At 50.2% G+C, this 16,954-nt stretch overlaps 5 protein-coding genes across 11 annotated transcripts; 2 read left to right on the forward strand and 3 right to left on the reverse strand.

Moving 5' to 3' along the window:
- Positions 1-14: 14 nt before the first annotated feature.
- Positions 15-1,070, reverse strand: LOC1281588 (U1 small nuclear ribonucleoprotein C). The gene is made up of 2 exons (XM_321527.4): positions 941-1,070; positions 15-762 (listed from the first exon to the last, which is right to left on the reverse strand). Exon 2 carries the CDS (start codon positions 716-718, stop codon positions 167-169), a length of 552 nt encoding a protein of 183 aa, XP_321527.3. The 5' UTR covers positions 719-762; positions 941-1,070; the 3' UTR covers positions 15-166.
- LOC1281587 (deoxynucleoside kinase) lies at positions 1,024-3,838 on the forward strand. 3 transcript variants are annotated; one of them, XM_003435835.2, is made up of 5 exons: positions 1,024-1,165; positions 2,450-2,786; positions 2,857-2,975; positions 3,043-3,194; positions 3,296-3,838. In XM_003435835.2, exons 1-5 carry the CDS (start codon positions 1,102-1,104, stop codon positions 3,446-3,448), a joined length of 825 nt encoding a protein of 274 aa, XP_003435883.1. In that variant the 5' UTR covers positions 1,024-1,101; the 3' UTR covers positions 3,449-3,838. The 3 variants fall into 3 exon arrangements, with proteins under 3 accessions (XP_003435883.1, XP_003435885.1, XP_321524.1); XM_003435837.2 differs by lacking the exon at positions 1,024-1,165 and adding an exon at positions 1,304-1,426; XM_321524.5 differs by lacking the exon at positions 1,024-1,165 and adding an exon at positions 1,838-2,317.
- A 360-nt stretch (positions 3,839-4,198) lies between these two features.
- On the forward strand, positions 4,199-6,793 carry LOC1281586 (CUE domain-containing protein 2). Its single transcript, XM_321523.4, has 6 exons — positions 4,199-4,450; positions 4,615-4,797; positions 4,916-5,060; positions 5,146-5,359; positions 5,435-5,607; positions 5,695-6,793. The coding sequence occupies exons 2-6, from the start codon at positions 4,632-4,634 to the stop codon at positions 5,891-5,893; spliced, it is 897 nt and encodes a 298-aa protein (XP_321523.2). The 5' UTR covers positions 4,199-4,450; positions 4,615-4,631; the 3' UTR covers positions 5,894-6,793.
- A 74-nt stretch (positions 6,794-6,867) lies between these two features.
- Positions 6,868-12,979, reverse strand: LOC3290488 (V-type proton ATPase 116 kDa subunit a 1). Of its 5 annotated transcripts, none has more exons than XM_321521.5 (7): positions 10,443-12,979; positions 9,948-10,109; positions 9,340-9,864; positions 7,788-9,164; positions 7,504-7,711; positions 7,241-7,412; positions 6,868-7,166 (listed from the first exon to the last, which is right to left on the reverse strand). In XM_321521.5, exons 2-7 carry the CDS (start codon positions 10,062-10,064, stop codon positions 7,070-7,072), a joined length of 2,496 nt encoding a protein of 831 aa, XP_321521.3. In that variant the 5' UTR covers positions 10,065-10,109; positions 10,443-12,979; the 3' UTR covers positions 6,868-7,069. The 5 variants fall into 5 exon arrangements, with proteins under 5 accessions (XP_321521.3, XP_061503819.1, XP_061503821.1 ...); XM_061647835.1 differs by having other exon boundaries at positions 11,052-11,740; XM_061647837.1 differs by having other exon boundaries at positions 11,526-11,628.
- A 9-nt stretch (positions 12,980-12,988) lies between these two features.
- Positions 12,989-16,557, reverse strand: LOC1281585 (V-type proton ATPase 116 kDa subunit a 1). The gene is made up of 7 exons (XM_321519.5): positions 16,243-16,557; positions 15,865-16,158; positions 15,593-15,799; positions 15,020-15,102; positions 13,488-14,947; positions 13,248-13,419; positions 12,989-13,170 (listed from the first exon to the last, which is right to left on the reverse strand). The coding sequence occupies exons 1-7, from the start codon at positions 16,357-16,359 to the stop codon at positions 13,077-13,079; spliced, it is 2,427 nt and encodes an 808-aa protein (XP_321519.1). The 5' UTR covers positions 16,360-16,557; the 3' UTR covers positions 12,989-13,076.
- Between the last annotated feature and the right edge of the window lie 397 nt (positions 16,558-16,954).

Genomic DNA, 16,954 nt, shown 5'->3' on the forward strand with positions numbered 1-16,954 from the left:
AAACCTCGACGCCATTTGTTTTTACTTGTAGCTTATCCGATACACTAGGTAGTAGTATATATTTTTCCGTAATTCCGTGATTACCGCCCTATCGTTCCATACTGAGTAGAGGTGAAATGAATGAAGAAAGAAAAACAGACGGACGTACCATGCCTGTCCGGCAGCCTTAGCTTTTCGGGTTGAGCTGTGGCGGTGCCGCACTCATGACCGGTGGCCGCATCCCCAGACCCATCGGTGGCATGCCCATCGTCGGTACCATCATCGGCGGGGGTCGCATGCCCATCATCGGCGGCGGGAGCGGACCGTTCGGGCCCATCAGCAGCGGCGGTGCGCCAGCCGGCATGCCCGGTATCATGCCCGGCCTAGGCGGCATGTTCATCGTCGGCGGTGGGATGGAAATGTTCGGCTTCGGTGGTCCCGCGGTGAACGGATTCGGGGCAATCTTGCCCGCCTTGTACGCTGCGGTCGTCGCGTCGATCAGATGCTGCGCCTGCTCCTCCATCCATTTCTGGTAGTAAAATTTCACATTGTCCTTGTGCTTCCGGCCGGTGCAGTGCGTCTTCCGGACGCTCGGCGAATCGTGCGTCAGGTAGGTGTCACAGTAATCACAGTAATATTTCGGCATCGTGCTAAATTTCGTTTCCCCGCAAACGAAGCTGCAAACAATTGTTGTGGCTTGTTCGGATGGTGGACAACAACAAACTTGCTGCTTGGCCATTGACAGCTGTCAACGAGTTGGTCAAGGTGTGTATGATGTGGATGCTGCAATTGGAAGGAATTATCTGGCTTTTTATGAGAAATGGGAGCAATGTATGTTTCATTTCATTGAAGATTAAAGCATTGAATTTGCTTGATTTTCTGCAAAACAAAAATCAGCATTTTAAACAATTTTACATCATCATTTGAGCAACGTACAAACTGATCTAGATCAATATCTTACCATACATTTGCTAACCTTGGCCGTTGTTAACCAAATGTTGACATTGGAATTGTTTACGATGTGCGCCGTATTGTTTTATCGTGTTCTTTTCGCAAAAACTATCGTACCCGCTTGATAAACGACTGTTTCATGAATCTTCCTGTAATTGACCGCATCCTAAGATGTTGCTTAAAACAGTCCGCCTAATGCTAAGACCGGCTAAATCAATCAGCTGCAGTCAGTTGGGTAAGAGAAGTTGTTGATCTGCATGACCTTCCTCCATGTGCTTCGGATTGTTCTGGACTGCGGGTGTAGCTAAATTCGATGTGTAGAATAACCGCGTGTTGTGTTAATTGGAAATTTGCCTAAATTTATCCCTTGTAGTTACTGTGGCAGGCGCATTGGCGGTTAACCGCGCAATAGTGAGCTGAATAGGGCGAGTTTGGGCCGTCTGTGCACACAGTGTTGTGACGAAACAATTGGCTGCTCATGAGAAAGTTGTACCAGGTGAAACTTATGCTAACATTATTAATATGAATAGTTAATGTTGTATGTTGAGCAGCATTGCTGCCACCTTTGTTAAGCGACTTGTATTGTTGTTCTGTTGTATTTTGCATCCATATCATAATTTCCCTAAAAATTACATCATTTTACAAACATTCAATCGTACAAAGATGAACGATCGAAAGGGTTAATCCTATTGTGGCCCACATATACTCTGCTTGTTTGCTGGTGGGAAAATAAATCACTTTCTATCTAGAAGATACATTTTTCTGAACAATTACAAAGAAAATCGATTTGTTTACATTTCAAGCTAGACAAACCTTGAAATTATCTTCACCTCTTTCTACCTTGGGCAGCTAGCTGCACTGTGGCGAATCGAACCATCCCATGTAAACGTGGTAATATTTGTAAACAACAATTTTTACAAACAAATAGCCCACATTTCGTTACATTCAACAGTTTCTGCAACTCAGCGTTTTTTAATTGAACAAAAATCGTCCCATACCCTCAAATCATCAAAGAAGTGTGCTGTTGGGCAGAATAAAATAGCAGCCCTGCACTGCGCAGCGTAATTAGCTTTCCTCTGGCCGGATTACGCATGTGACATTGCTTTTGGCGCGGTTCTCGCAGCTGCCGCGCGCACACTTTGACACACGCCACCCTGTGGGGTCGGGATTTTCGCGCTCAAAAGTCGATTTTCTTCTCATTTACGGTTTTCTGCTGCCTGCGTGTCGACGCGTTTCGTATCGTTTGTCCGTGGCGTGTGTGTGTCCCCCGTTTTTACCTTTGTTTGACTTAGCCTACTTGTAAAGTGTGGTGCTTGTAAAGAGTGTATTTGTTTCAGTTTCACTTGTACCATTGGTTTGGTACAATTTCATTATATTCACCAAATTTGTAAGTGAAGAAACGAACGTGTAATAGCGCGTGTGTTTGCCCTATTGCGTGGAAAATTCTAACGTGTTTGTGTGTGCGTGTGTGTGTTTTTTTCTCTCTCCTCCCTCTTCCGGTTGCACGATGTTCACGTAGGACGACGCAACATTCACAACATGCCTCCGATAGCGAGCGAAAAGTTAGGCGCCAGCGGCAAGAAGCCGTTCACCGTGTTCGTCGAGGGCAACATCGGCAGTGGCAAGACGACGTTCCTGAACCACTTCCAGAAGTTTAACGACATCTGTCTGCTGACGGAGCCAGTGGAGAAGTGGCGCAACTGTGGCGGCGTCAATCTGCTCGATCTGATGTACAAGGAGTCGCACCGATGGGCGATGCCATTTCAGACCTACGTTACGCTCACGATGCTCGACATGCACACCTGCCAGACGGACAAATCGGTCAAGCTGATGGAACGGTCGCTGTTCAGTGCAAGGTGAGTGCCGGAAGTGGTACGGGTTGATTATGTTCAATTGTGTGTAAATGGCTCAATTTGCTGCCAACAGAAACTGCTTCGTGGAGAGCATGCTGGCCTCCGGGTCGCTGCATCAAGGCATGTACAATGTGCTGCAGGAATGGTACGACTTCATCTGCTGCAACATTCACATACAGGCGGACCTAATCGGTAAGCATTGCGTGGAGGAGGGCGTCGAAAATAGATAAACTGTAAATAACCGGTGTTGCTTCTGCAGTGTACCTTCAAACGAGCCCCGAAGTGGTGTACGAACGGATGAAGCAGCGGGCCCGCTCGGAAGAGAGTTGCGTTCCGCTCGAGTACCTCAAGGAGCTGCATGAGCTGCACGAAAACTGGCTCATCCATGGCGCCTCACCTCGTCCCGCTCCGGTAAGCAAAGCATGTCTATCACTCTATATTCTTTCTTTCTCTATTATCATACTAACCCGCACACACGTGATGCCATCTACCCCTCCTTCTGCACATCCCAGGTGTTGGTGTTGAATGCAGACCTGGACCTGAACACGATCGGGGCGGAGTACGAACGATCGGAGACGAGTATATTAAAGCCGATCCTGATAGAAAACACCAACCAGCATGCGATACTTACGTCCCCAGCGAAGCGAGCCAAGACGGACTTCTGAAACATTTCCGCTCGCGTCAGGGCCATTAGCTTGTACGGTTTTCCCTTTATATATATTATTATTATTATGATTACCATTCGAATTGGATATACATTAACAATAACATAACCGAGGGCCAACACAACACAACTGTGTTTTTTCCTGGCAGCAAGGAGGAGCTGTGTGGGGAAGAAAATCACGTAAATTAAGAGACGACGATCCTAGTGACGAACAAAGCATGCCGTGATTCGATGCAGCAATGTTGGTATGTTGGCCTTCCCGCTAGCTTAGTGTAGTAAAGATTGAACGTTATAATACTGCTACCGTGTTTGTGTTTTTACAACATTATATTTAGTGTACGAATAATGGAAAAGGAATAAATGTTTGTGTCTGAAACTTGTAACCTTTTAACCATTTCTGGAGTGAAAAGTATTAATAATATTATGGAAATCGAACGAATACGGTGAAGAACGCCGCTTAGATGGTAATTTGTTGGTTTTGCTGCATCATTACAATTTGTTATGCTACTTCAAGTCTTCTCAAGATCACGTAACAAGTAATTACTTGGTTCTAAACTGTATAAATCAATTAGAAACCCACTTGCCGCGCACAAAGCATAACAAATGCCACGCTCCAACGGTTCAATGGTACAACAACAAATCTGCTCGAAATCGAGTCGTTTGAAAACGTCTGCTCGACGTCTGACAGCGCCCGGCCCCACACACACACACACACTCACACATGCGCACACAGCCCAGCTGTCAACGGGCGCTTTTCCACCAGCTGGCTGGGAGCACTGGCTTTGTTTGGATGTTTGGGATTAACAAAAAATAACAAATCTGCAGAATCTGCTGTCCACCTCCCCTCTGTTGAAATCTGGTTCTGGAAATATCGGTGAATTCTGGTCCGCATTAGTGTGTAATTAGGCGTGTAATTGTCCGCTTGCGTAGTCAATTTTCCAACCACAGTGTTTGTGCGATCAGTTCGACCAAATCTCAAACAACAAAACATAACCGGGGGACGGTAAGGAATATCGATTTTTTCCTAGCCCCATATGCAGCGGGGCCAGGGTCTCATCGGCGTTTTTTCTTCTTCCATCTCTCTCTCGCTGCCTGGCTGCGCTCGGGTGGGTGTGGGGACGCGTTCGGTGCATTGTTGTGTGGTGTTGTTTGCCGCCGTGAGCACAGGAACTCTTAGCACCCAAATGACCAACATCGAGCAGCACCATGACGTGGTTAAGGAAAGCTTTTTTCACTTCATCCGCAAACATATACCGAAAGCGGACCTGAGCATCGTCGACGAGATCGTGCTGTCGTACGTAATATCCATCCTCGAGGAAGCCTCCCAGGATCCGTGCTTCGATGTGGAAGGTAAGGGCGAGCGAAGGGAAGAAGACCGTCTTCAAACCCCCTTGACGAACAATTTTCCACGATCCAATGGCTATTGATTGTGTGCGTGCGTGTGTTTGTGTGTCCTTTTTCGCTACAGGCTTTATTGAGATGATGTCGGCGTACTTTAACGACTTTGCGAACATCGAACCGGAAACGGTGTGCGCCTGGATATTCGAGCTGGAAAATCAAATCTCCAACAAGAACCCGAACTCGAAGTCGGAATCGAACAATCTGTCGCTCAAGTATGTGTCCCGGGGATGATGGGCTTTTACAAACAAAACTCACTTATTGTTTCCTCTCTCTCTCTTTTCCTCTCTCTACCTCCAGCTCGCTGTCCCTGGTCGATATGATACCGGAGGAGAAGCTGCGGGGACGCCATTCGTCCGAATCGGACCGGGAGGGGATGGGACACGACTCGCACAAACGTACCCATCGCCTTTCGGACAGCGATGGCGGCTCGACCGAGGGCTGCAACTACGACCTTTTTGCGGAGCAGTGCGACATTCTGCAGGAAATGTTTCCCGACAGTTCATTTATCGAGGTATGTATGGGGGTGGAAGGTCGGTTTACGGAACGAGAATGTTAACGTATCTCAACTCAACTCACTCACTCGCAGGTCAAGCATTGCACTCTGATCGCGAATGGAGACGTCGATCGGGCGACACAAATACTGCTCCATCGGCAGGAGGCGGGCCAAAGCCTGAAGGGCCCATCGAACAATATGCTGCAGGCGAACAAACCCCACCAGCAGGTGGACGAACACGAGCTTAAAAATCGCATCATCTCCAAGTACGTATTAAAAGCACCTTTCGAAACACAATTCTATGGTTCTACTCCCGAATCTCTCTCTCTCTCTCTCACACACACCTCCGACAGATATTCGTACGTGGATAAGGACCGGGAGGACAGCCGGGAGTACAAACCGGTCGCCCCGAAGGTGGAGCCGAAGAAGATGATCCGATACCGCGACAACAAGATCGTCTCGTTCAAGGGCGAACGGTACACGGAGGTGTCGCGCCGCGGCGGCGAGGAAGAGACTGAACTCAAAAAACCTAAGAAACCTATCTGTCCGTAACTAATGATACTCATCAGCCCCACACTCACTAGTTCATAGCGAAACGTTAAACGCTTCATCGAAGCTGCTGTAGTGCAACCAATCCCCGCTGGACGTGTAACGTGTTCCACGATCGCCCCCCTCAAAGACCGCCACGATTGGTGGGACTTTGGGTGATCGTAATCATCCCCCCCCCCTTCCCACTGTGCAAAAGGGCATGCTGCTGATTTTAGCTGCCCGTTAATCTCAAGACTTATAGTCATTCTTCTCGCAGTAACACAAAAACAAAACCCATAACCCATCATCACCTGGCAGGGTGCGCCCAATGGTCGCACACGCACAGTTGTGGTTGGTGTAACATCGATCTGACGAACCGAAAGGCGAAGAGTTCAGCAATGAGATAGTAGTAGTTTATCACCCCTCCCCACCCCCCTCACTCCCCCCCAGGAAATGTGGCAATTTTCAGCTACCTAATTTGAACGTATTTTATAGTTGTACAAAATGAGCGGATGTGTTCTCGTAGGCGTAACGGAATAGTCAAGTTGCGGGACGGCATGTGGAGGACGATGATTCGATTTTGTGGTAGGCAAAAACATCTCCTGTGTACTTAATTTATATTATGTGTGTGTGTGTGCAATTACACAGACAGTTTTCCTCATACCGAAAAGGGGTTTGCGAGAAAAGAGAAGAGTTTTTCTTGATGCGCCAACCCTGCTCTAAGTGGATGGAAGAGAGCCGGTGAGCATCGATATTCTAATGGGTTCCGTTACTACTTAGTTCCTTTGCAAGGGAAACCAGTGCCGCTTCCTCCTGCATTCCTTCCCTTTCCTTTGTATTATTAATTAGGTAATCGTAATATATACGTGTATAATAATATTAACAGAAATAAAAAGAAAACAACAACATGACAGTCAACCTTAAGCACGGTGCCCGATTCTGCGGTTGATTTGGTCATCATGGTTTGGGAGAAATTAAACGCGACACGCATGATGCAGTTATGCCGTGCAGATAGTACTTGCATTTACGATTGCACTACTATTACTACTACTACCACCGCTATTTTTGCTTGGGGTATGGATCGACGGAACCGGGCGAGAACCGTACAGAACCGTGCATACCCTCCAATACTACAAGGGTGTATTAATCATCATTTTTTCCATTTAATAAAGTTGTAGGACGGATAGGTCGGACACTCCACTACTCCAAGTCGTCATCGCTGTCGATGATCAGCTTGAACGAGAATGGTTGGAAACCGTAGCCCAAGCCTTCGTAGAACTTGCTCATGAACTCGACCCTGCGAAGGAAGGAAGAAGGAAAGCGATTTGAAATGACGAAACGTTTAAAGGGAGAAATGGGCCCATTGCTTACCAGTGCAAACGAAGCGTATGCAGGAAGGCGGACAGTCCTTCCATCATGACGAGAATGGCGAGCGTAAACAGGGACCAGGCGCCAAAGACAAAGTACAGCATGATGGCACCCTTGTAGGAGGTTTGCTTCAGCCCCATCGACAGCACCATGTTCCACAGCACCTCGGACAGTTCTGGTGAAAAGAAGGAGAGGGATGATAAATGGAAAACGATGCTGAGAGAAGGCGCGTGCCCAGTGTGATGCTACTAGGAAGTGATGCTTACGGGCATGGGCAAGGGACAGAGCCCACAGACGCAGGTAGGACGCAGTGTGCGACACGGTGCTGAGCACGTACTCGATCGTGTGAATGGCCTGATGGATGAAGATTTCCGCCATCGGCTCATCGTCATGCGAATCGTGTGGTTTCGGGCTGGAGGAAGTGTGGTTCGCGTCACCGCCCTGGTGTACGTCGCCATTGTTCGGGATTGGTGTCTGTAAGCAACAAAGAAAGTAATGAATTGTCTTCTTTCAAGGACACAGAAATTGAACCCGAACTCTTCCAACTCACCGGCGAAGCGTTCTTGCGCTTGAACATCAAATAGAACGGCTTGCCGAGCAGCATCCAGGGAATGCAGAGCAGCGCAATGAACACGAACGTGCGCTGCAGCTCGTTCTGGCCCTCGAACATGAACTCGTCGCAGCCGTGGAAGGGTTCGGAGTTTTTAAACAGCATCATGTTGATGAACATAATCAGCACGGACGGGGCGCAGCCGGGCGTGCGGGGCTGGTAGTCGGTTTTGGCCGTGTAAGCGATCCACTTCATGAACATCATGAACACCATGTAGGCGAACAGCAGCACCAGGAAGATGATTTGCGGCAGAAACTCGAGCACGATGCTGATGCGCTTCTTGAAAAAGTTATGGTTGACCACGCTCATGCACACGCCGAAGATCATGTGCACCACGCCGAAGATGATGGACAGCTTCATCTTGTACGAGTTGAGGAAGATGATCTTGTTCGAAGCGAGCTGCCACACCGGATCCAGCCCGATCGGGTAGATCTCGGTGTCGTAATCCGTGGAGCCAGGGTTGAGCGTAAGATCCTTGTTCGTCATCACCGTCGACGTGTTGTAGTTGATGCTCCAGGCCGAACCGAAGATGTTCATCGACTTGGAGAAGATGTCATTGTACACGAACCCGGTATACATGGAGAACAGTCCCATCAGCAGGATGATGTACCGTCCGCCGAAGAAAATGTTCCAAATTTCGTTGGTCGACTTCTTCGCACCGAGCTTCTTCTCACCCGTTACCATCCACAGCCCGAACAGTGCCATGATCATACCGTGCCCCAGATCACCGAACATAATACCGAACAGGAACGGGAAGGTGATGATCGTGTACAGGGCCGGATTTGCCTCCCGGTACGAGGCGATACCGTACGCGTCGATCAGATTCTGGAAGCCGCGCGTAAACTTGTTCGTCCGATTGTACGTCGGCGGTGCCTCGTTCGTGTCGATCACGTTCAGGAAGGACGGGATGGTGCTGCCCACCGCAGCCGACCCATCGGACAGCGCTTTCTGCACCTTGGGCAGGTCCGGCACCGGCACCCAGCACTCCCCGATCAGACACTTCTTCGTGACGTCCATGTTGAACAGGTTCAGCGTGTGGTAGATCGCCTTCATCTTCTTCACCATGATGCGCCAGCTGAACAGCTCCTTCGCCACGCTGGCCAGCACGATCGCCCGGTGGTCCTGCGTTTGGTTCAGCACCATCCGCAGGTCCTCGAGCCGGGTGCAGACGCCCTTGACCATGTCGGTGCGCTCCGAGCCCGAGCTGGGGCACGGGTACAGCGACACGTGGTATCCGGTGCACACCTTCTTGATGCGCGCCTTCAGCTGCTCACCTTGGAAGAACGCCACGAACACGGTTTTGAAGATTTCATTGCCCTGCGCGTTCGGAGAGAAAGAACGGGAGGAAAGCGTATCAACCAGGAGCGCTCTCGCTCTCTCTTTCCTTTGCTATTTTTGTACGCTAGTGGCCCATTGCTATTTTCGGTACCACTATTGTTATAGATAATTTTAGGAAACCCTTTTCCTCCCTTCAACCGCACCGCTATCTTACCGTGGCCGGATCTTCCAACGGTTCCTCCAGCTCGACCTGGCGCAGAAAGATGTTACCGCGCGAGATGCGCCACAGCATCCGCTCGAAACCGGGCATCTTTTCGCGCTGGATGACGCCCGCCACGAAACCCAACCGGCCGCGGCTCTGGGCCGCGGTCGGGTCCTCCGCGATCAGGTTGCTTTTCGCCGCGTCCGTGCTCACGATCACCTCCTGCTCGAAGAAGAACGATTGCGTCCGCTCGAGCACGTGCTTCAGCTCGGTCAGCTCGAGATAGTTCGACTTCAGGTTGACCGCGTTCTGCGACAGCTCCAGTATTTCGTTCTCCGTCTTCTCGAGCCGCGCCTCGAGATCGATAATTTCGCGCGGGTTCGGCGCCCGCGGCCAATCGTCCACCGAGCACTCCGGTATCTGCACGCTGTCCTTCTTCACCTCGCCCTCGACGTAGCGCAGCTTGCGCTCCATCTCGTCGCAGCGGCGCACCTCGCTGACAAACTTGCGCTGGAACGCGTTCACGTCGGCATTCAGCTAGAAGAGATGCGCAGAGGAGGAGAAGTTGTAGTGTTTGTAGGGGAGTTCGAATTCGACAGTTACATGCGCCATCGACTTACGTCACGAAACTGGACGGCGCCCGTTTCACCCAGCTCGGAGACGGACGTGTAGGCCGCTTCCGGTTGAATAAACATCTGGCACAGGGCCATCTCCTCGCTCCGGAACATCATCGCCATGGTGGTGGCGGGGGCTGGGGGGTTCTCCTACAAGCTGAAATCAAGCTGCGGGGAGGGCCAACAAACCAACAAAAACGAGCCAGTGAAAGTAATTGTTCATCAATTAGTTTAACGAGCTAACAAAAAACGAGGCACCGAGAGCTGCTCTAAACGACCCCCGAAAGCGGTGTTCCTCGCCTCGCCGACTGTGTCGAGAGGAGCATGAGATCGAGTAGGCAGAACAACTCGTGATGCCTATCACGTGACTGCCTTGCGCTTGCGATCGTTTGCACACAAAGCCTGTTTGAAAAATCAATCACCTGACAGCGGTGGTCGAGCAGCACGGAATTCGCCAAATCTGCCTGCCTACGGTTCTACTACACGCTTCCACACACTTACTTTCACCCTCCGGTACGCAATGCCTCTCTCTCTCTCTCTCTCTCTCTCTCTCTTCACACAACTCCTCGGTGACCCTGGTGATCCGGTAGTCGCGCTTTAGTTGGTTTTGCGGATACTTTTAAAGTTCAAGGACGGCAACGGCGCCCGATCGAGCGTGGAGCTTGCTGATCGGGTGTAGAGTCTTCCGGTCGAGTGTCACTGAACGACTGAATCGAAGCAGCGCAGCGCGGCGCGGCACCACAACGGCCGGATCGCTTTCGGGCTAACCGAGCAATCGATCGCGATCTTGTGATGCTTTCGGGCACGCGCTCGCTGTCTCTTTCTCTCTCTCTCGTGGTCGCCCCACCAACAGCAAAGCAGTACGCGTCACACGACGCGTTCTAATTGCAACGGCCAACTAGACGAGAGATGGTGGCTGCGGGCAGCTGGTTGTTTTTGTTTGTCCGCCACTGTGCGTGTGCGTGTGTGTTCGAGCGCGCCTAACACTGGGTTTGTTTTATTAGATCTAGCTTGCTGGTTGGTACTGTCCCAGCGCCACACAGCGGTATCAATGTAGCACACTTGTACTGTTTTCACTGTTGGCTGGAAGATCGGAAATGCGATGCTTACGCTTACGCCGATTGCGAGCCCCGTTCCGGATCACGTGGTGTTGCTAACGTTTTTGATGATGACGATCGCACATGGAACTGACCAGTCGTGGCTTTGTAGGATGGGTTGCTCGCCCCTTCTCCCCCAGGGCTGGTGTCACTTATTTGCAGATCCGCACTAATTTGCACCACAAACAGCTAGCACCTCTCCCGAACAAACTCTCTCACACACAAACTCACACACACGGAGCGCGCGATCATGTGATGAAGAATGATGACTCTGTATCCGCTGTATGCACACACGGCGATGCAACCTTTAGCGTGGTGTGCTTATCACTAAACGAAGCACGATCAACCAATACTTCGCAGCAGCAGCAGCATGATGTTCGTGAACGACGCCACGCTATAACCCTCCTCTCCCCTCCGCCCCGGACACACCCAACACAGCGCAAACACGCACTAACTAACTCTCTGAGCGCCTTTTTTTATTTCTTACAATGGGGTTGGAAGGTCACGCGCACTCGAAGGGCGGCACAGCGCGACAACGATGCTCGACACGACGGGGCCTTTGCTGGGCGGATCAGGTGCGCGTTCCATTTCGATTGATCTAGCCATTTTCGATCGTGTATGTCGATCGATCATGGTAGTGGTGGTACGCACGTATCGCGATTGCATCCGGAGTGTGCTAGACGGCCGGACGGAACGGACACAGTGACACAGAGAGGTTGCGGAGAGTGATACGGTAGGTTTGGCTACACATTTTTGGGAATGTAATTGTGTGTGTGTTTGTGCTGGATGCAGCGGCGATGTGTGGCCGGTTGAGTAAACATTTGCTCTTCGGGGAAGACGAGTCGGTTGTGGAGCGAATTTCTCGTTAAAGGGACAGTGCAGTACAGTGCAGTGACTAGACCCGCGACCAGAGCGCCGTACGTTACACACCTCTGTGCCGGAGGGCTTGTGCGAAGCTAAATGTTTGTTGTTACGAACGTTGTAACATTTCGTAGCTAGTATTACGATGATGCAAGATGATTGAGTTACAGAACACCGTTTGTTATCAGATTGAAATCCATTCCGACAAGCGGTCTTGGTTTGATGACTGTATTGCTTCCTTCGTACTTGTTTTTCGCTTTAGCTGTGATCATACCAGATATATCTCATGGGGGAAAAAGACTTCGTACAAAGCGATTGATTGACGACATCATCCCCCAAAGCCGTTGAGTAACGTTTTCCACATGTTTCTCACTCAAACTACGATTGGTTTGACGTGAAAGACGACAATGGTCCCACAAGTCACAGCTTATCATCTACCGGTAGCTATCCAACGGAACACTGCTAGTTACAACACTGTTCAGGTTCCGGTATATTTCTCGGGAAATTCTCCTCCTATCCCTAGATTCTATTGTTTCAAAAGAGCTCCGTAAACCGTTCGTAAGGTCACCTTCCTCCATACAGCCACAATAAGCAAAAGGTGATGGCAATTAAGGTTTATTCTTCCCACGATGTACTGATATCTGATGCAAATATGTCTTCGTTTGGATATGAATGTTGAAATAATTGGAGAAAATTCCTGATCAATTCTTTGAATTTTCTACCTTTGCATAATTTCTTTTTCATAAATAAAGTAATAACTGTAATAAGCCATGTAGAGCTGAGCTATTTTGACTTGCGGAGATAATGGAAGATAACGACATCTTGCTCTGAAAGAAACCGGAGCGTCTAGTGATGATGATGATGATGATGATAATGATACTCATGATAATGATGATAACTCCAACCCAACAGTGGTTTGAGATTAACAGAAGTGTCTTTGCGATACTTATCTAATGGTAAGTACGAGCATCGTCTAGCACAACTCACTGGATACAAACACCCAAAACGTCCAACATAGTTACATCCACGAATAAAGATATTTTGTGATATAAATCAGAGCTAAAAATAAATCCTCTACTCAAGCATAACTTTAAGTTGCATTCTATACCATCGTTTATTTAGTCAGTGGCATCTACAGGTTGGTAGCATACATGCACCTCTCCCTAAACTGATCGGTTTAGTCAGCTTCTTCTTCCTCCAGTATAGCCTTGAACGAGAAAGGCTTGAAGGCGTAGCCCAAACCTTCGTAGAATTTGCTCATGAACTCGACCCTGTTTTAAGAAGGAGAAATAGTAGTAGATAGAATCAATTATTCACTTTTCGATTGCAGTTTCACCCCTTTTCATACCAGTGCAGACGAAGAGTGTGCAGGAAGGCGGAAAGTCCCTCCATGCCCACCAGGATGCCAATGGTCAGCACGGACCACGGCCAGAACACCAGCCAAATCATGATGGCACCAACGTACGAGTCATTTCGCAACCCGATCGTGAACACCATGTTGTACAGCACCTCCGATAGCTCTGAAAACAAACAGAGATTTAAAGAAAGAACCAAAAGGCAGTCCAACGATTCGTCCATCCAAACTTACGGGCGTGAGCCAGCGACAAAGCCCACAGTCGCAGGTAGGACGCAGTGTGCGAGATGGTACTGAGGATGTACTCGATCGTGTGGATCGCCTGATGGATGAAGATTTCGCTCATCGGCTCATCGTCATGATGGTTGGAGGAGGAGGAGGATTGATGTGCCACCTCCGAACCGTGCTCGGTGCTCTTGCCCTTGCGCTTGAACATGATGTAGAACGGCTTGGCCAGCAGCAACCAGGGGATGCAGATCAGCCCCAGCACGATGAAGATCACCTGCAGCGTGTCCTGTCCTTCGAACATAAACTCCTTGCACGTATCGAGCGGCTCCTGGTTCTTGAACAGCATCATGTTGATGAACATGATCAGCACGGACGGTGCGCAGCCCGGCTTCAGGTGATCCTCATCGGTGACCGCGCTGTACATGATCCACTTGAAGAACATCATGAAGCACATGTAGGCGAACAGCAGCACCAGGAACATCATCTGCGGGATAAACTCCAGCAGAATGTTTACCCGTCGGTTGAAGTGATTGTGGTTGACCAGGCTCATGCACACACCGAAGATCATGTGCACCACGCCGAAGATGATCGACAGCTTCATCTTGAAGGAGTTCAGGAAGATGATCTTGTTGGTGGCCAACATCCAGAGCGGATCCAACCCGTACCAGTACACCGTTTCCGAGTAGTCGGTTGTTGGGTTGAGCTGCAGCTCCTTGTTCGTCATCACCGTCGACGTGTTGTAGTTGACGCTCCAGGCCGAACCGAAGATGTTCATGCCCTTCGAGAAGACGTCGTTGTAGACGAAACCGGTGTACATGGAGAAGATACCCATCAGCAGGATGATGTACCGACCGCCGAAGAATAGCTGCCAGATTTCCTCCTTGTTCTTGTCCAGCGTCTTCTCCCACAGCACCATCCACATACCGAGCAGGAACAGGATCAACCCGTGCCCCAGATCACCGAACATGATCGCGAACAGGAACGGGAAAGTGATGATCGTGTACAGAGCCGGGTTAGCCTCACGGTACGTCGCAATACCGTACGATTCGATCAGGTTCTGGAAGCCACGCGTAAACTTGTTCGTCTTGTTGTACGTCGGTGGATCCTCGTCGGTGGCGATGATGTTCAGGAACGACGGCACAGCGCTACCCACCGCAGCCGAACCGTTCACCAGGGCCGTCTTGACGTCCTGCAGACCGGCCGTCGGTACCCAGGCCTCACCGAACAGACACTTCTTGGAGACGTCCACGTTGAACATGTTCAGCGTGTGGTAGATGGCTTTCACCTTCTTCACGATGATCTCCCAGTTCGGCACCTCCTTGGCCACGTTCAGCAGCACACGCTGGCGTTGGTCCTGCGTCTGGCCGAGCACCATCTTCAGATCCTCGATGCGGGTACGCACCCCACGCAGCATCTCCTCCCGCTCGTTGTACTCGTTCGGGCACGGATACAGCGACGCATGGTAACTGTGAAGGAAAGGATTGGAACATATTCACCGTTGGAAGACGAACAGTTTGATGCTGGATGTTGGCACTTACCCAGCGCACACCTTCTTGACGCGAGCCTTCAGCTGTTCGCCTTGGAAGAACGCAACGAACACAATCTTGTGAACCGAATCACCCTGGAGCACGAATGGACAAGATAAAATGAACACGTCAGCAAACAGATGGTAATGCACGGTAAACAGAGATATGGATCTTAAAACAACCCAAAAAATGAGGCCAAATATCTCGCTATCTACAGCAGGAGGTCTAATAATGTTGTTATATCATCATCCGTTTCATAACTTCTGCACGATCACGGAACCACCAGAGAGAGAGCGAGCATTTTTAGCCCAAAATTTCACTAATCTTTCTTAATTGCACGAACAAAACGGTGTTTTTTTCTTCTTTACTCGCTTCCCATCAGTACGCCACTTATACCTCGTGACCTTATCTGCTCAACAAAAAGCTGAACAACTGCCCCATGTGACCAGCTGCGCCAATCGAAGTTGTTACGCTTGTGAAACACGCACCGCAACAACCACTCGATCTCGTCTGACGTCTGATAAAACACACGTACCGCACAATGACCCGCACACGGGAACAGACACACGGGCTCACTAAACTTACCGTTTTCGGATCCACCAGCGACTCCTCCAGCGTGGCCTGGCGCAAGAAAATGTTACCACGTGACACGCGCCACAGCATGCGCTCGAAGCCGATGATGCGTTCGCGCGAAATCACGCCCGCCACAAAGCCGAGCGGTTTGCCATCGTTGGCCGCCTCGCCGCCAGTCGCCTCCAGGTTCTGGACGTTCGATTTGTCCGAGAAGAACACCTGCAGGGGAGAGGGCGTTTGTAAAAGTGACCCCGATCGGGCGAACGAGCGACGATGGCGCTTACTTGAGTCTTCTCCAGCACATGCTTCAGCTCGGTCAGCTCCATAAAGTTCTGCAGCAGCGCATTGTTGTTCTCCGACAGCTCCACGATCTCGTTCTCCGTCTTCTCGAGCTGCGCCTCGAGGTCGATGATTTCGCGCGAGTTCGGCGTGCGCGGAATCACCTCCGGCATGTCCGGGATGGCGACCGAATCCTTCACGATCTCGCGCCGGATGTAGCCGATCTTGCGCTCCATCTCCTCGCAGCGCCGGATCTCGCTCGTGTACTTCCGCTGGAACATGTTGATGTCCGTGTTCAGCTGTGAAGATATGGGAGGGAGAAAAGGTGGTTTTGCAAGGACTTATTGGAGGCAAGGGGCGAGTAACTTGCTGGTGGTTCTTACGTCACGGAACTGCGCAATGCCCAGCTCGCCCAGCTCGGCCACCGATTGGTAGGCAGCTTCCGGTTGGATGAGCAGCTGGACCATGCTCATCTCCTCGCTACGGAACATCGCACCCATGGTTGGTGTCGTTCGGAGGAAGTTACACTTCCTGCACTATTCACTGTATAGACCACTTCAAGTACTGCACCAAGAGCACCGATATGAATGCCTGCCTTTCGTTTTTGGGGCCGCTGTTTCACGACTGTTCCGTTCCACTGCTGAACGGCATCTGCTCTCCACGTCCAGAGAGTGACGCGAGCCAATGCTGGGGTCGGTTTTACCTGTGATAGCGGTATCTTACATTTAGCATGTCGTGTACAGCGCCCCGCGATAAGAACGTCACGTGAGACTTTGAGGTAAGTTGCAGAACTACGGGCCATCATATGATGATTGGGCATTGGGCGGTTTTGTGAGCGACATTCCAGGGTCTTGGCGTCGCCTATTTGCCTATTACAGCTAAGCTTAGGAATCAATATCAATCAGATAAGTAACCATAGGACCAACCAACTGCTTGACTCCAAGACACCTAAAAACTTCTATCGAAACCCTTGAATGCATTCCATACTTCATAGTTATCTCATTTAAATAGAGCACTACAACCCTATTCCCATAACTCCATAAATCTTCGCCGGCGGCACTACGGTTCATCACTAATCCGTTGCCCTCGTTGTCG

This window comes from Anopheles gambiae, chromosome 2 (assembly GCF_943734735.2).
Source record: "Anopheles gambiae chromosome 2, idAnoGambNW_F1_1, whole genome shotgun sequence".
Classification (NCBI taxonomy): Eukaryota; Metazoa; Arthropoda; class Insecta; order Diptera; family Culicidae; genus Anopheles; species Anopheles gambiae.

Bases quoted from the DNA above. Each gene is read 5' to 3' on its own strand.
- LOC1281588 (XM_321527.4), bottom strand. From the start codon at position 718: ATGGCCAAGCAGCAAGTTTGTTGTTGTCCACCATCCGAACAAGCCACA.
- LOC1281587 (XM_003435835.2), top strand. From the start codon at position 1,102: ATGTTGCTTAAAACAGTCCGCCTAATGCTAAGACCGGCTAAATCAATC. The intron at 2,976-3,042 runs GTAAGCATTGCG...TTGCTTCTGCAG, and splicing joins CATACAGGCGGACCTAATCG to TGTACCTTCAAACGAGCCCC. The intron at 3,195-3,295 runs GTAAGCAAAGCA...TGCACATCCCAG, and splicing joins CCTCACCTCGTCCCGCTCCG to GTGTTGGTGTTGAATGCAGA.
- LOC1281586 (XM_321523.4), top strand. From the start codon at position 4,632: ATGACCAACATCGAGCAGCACCATGACGTGGTTAAGGAAAGCTTTTTT. The intron at 4,798-4,915 runs GTAAGGGCGAGC...TTTTCGCTACAG, and splicing joins TCCGTGCTTCGATGTGGAAG to GCTTTATTGAGATGATGTCG. The intron at 5,360-5,434 runs GTATGTATGGGG...ACTCACTCGCAG, and splicing joins CCGACAGTTCATTTATCGAG to GTCAAGCATTGCACTCTGAT.
- LOC3290488 (XM_321521.5), bottom strand. From the start codon at position 10,064: ATGGCGATGATGTTCCGGAGCGAGGAGATGGCCCTGTGCCAGATGTTT. The intron at 7,712-7,787 runs GTGAGTTGGAAG...TGTTGCTTACAG, and splicing joins AGCGCAAGAACGCTTCGCCG to ACACCAATCCCGAACAATGG. The intron at 7,413-7,503 runs GTAAGCATCACT...TCTTTTCACCAG, and splicing joins TCTGTCCCTTGCCCATGCCC to AACTGTCCGAGGTGCTGTGG.
- LOC1281585 (XM_321519.5), bottom strand. From the start codon at position 16,359: ATGGGTGCGATGTTCCGTAGCGAGGAGATGAGCATGGTCCAGCTGCTC. The intron at 15,800-15,864 runs GTAAGCGCCATC...TCTCCCCTGCAG, and splicing joins ATGTGCTGGAGAAGACTCAA to GTGTTCTTCTCGGACAAATC. The intron at 13,171-13,247 runs GTATGAAAAGGG...TTCTTAAAACAG, and splicing joins CACACTCTTCGTCTGCACTG to GGTCGAGTTCATGAGCAAAT.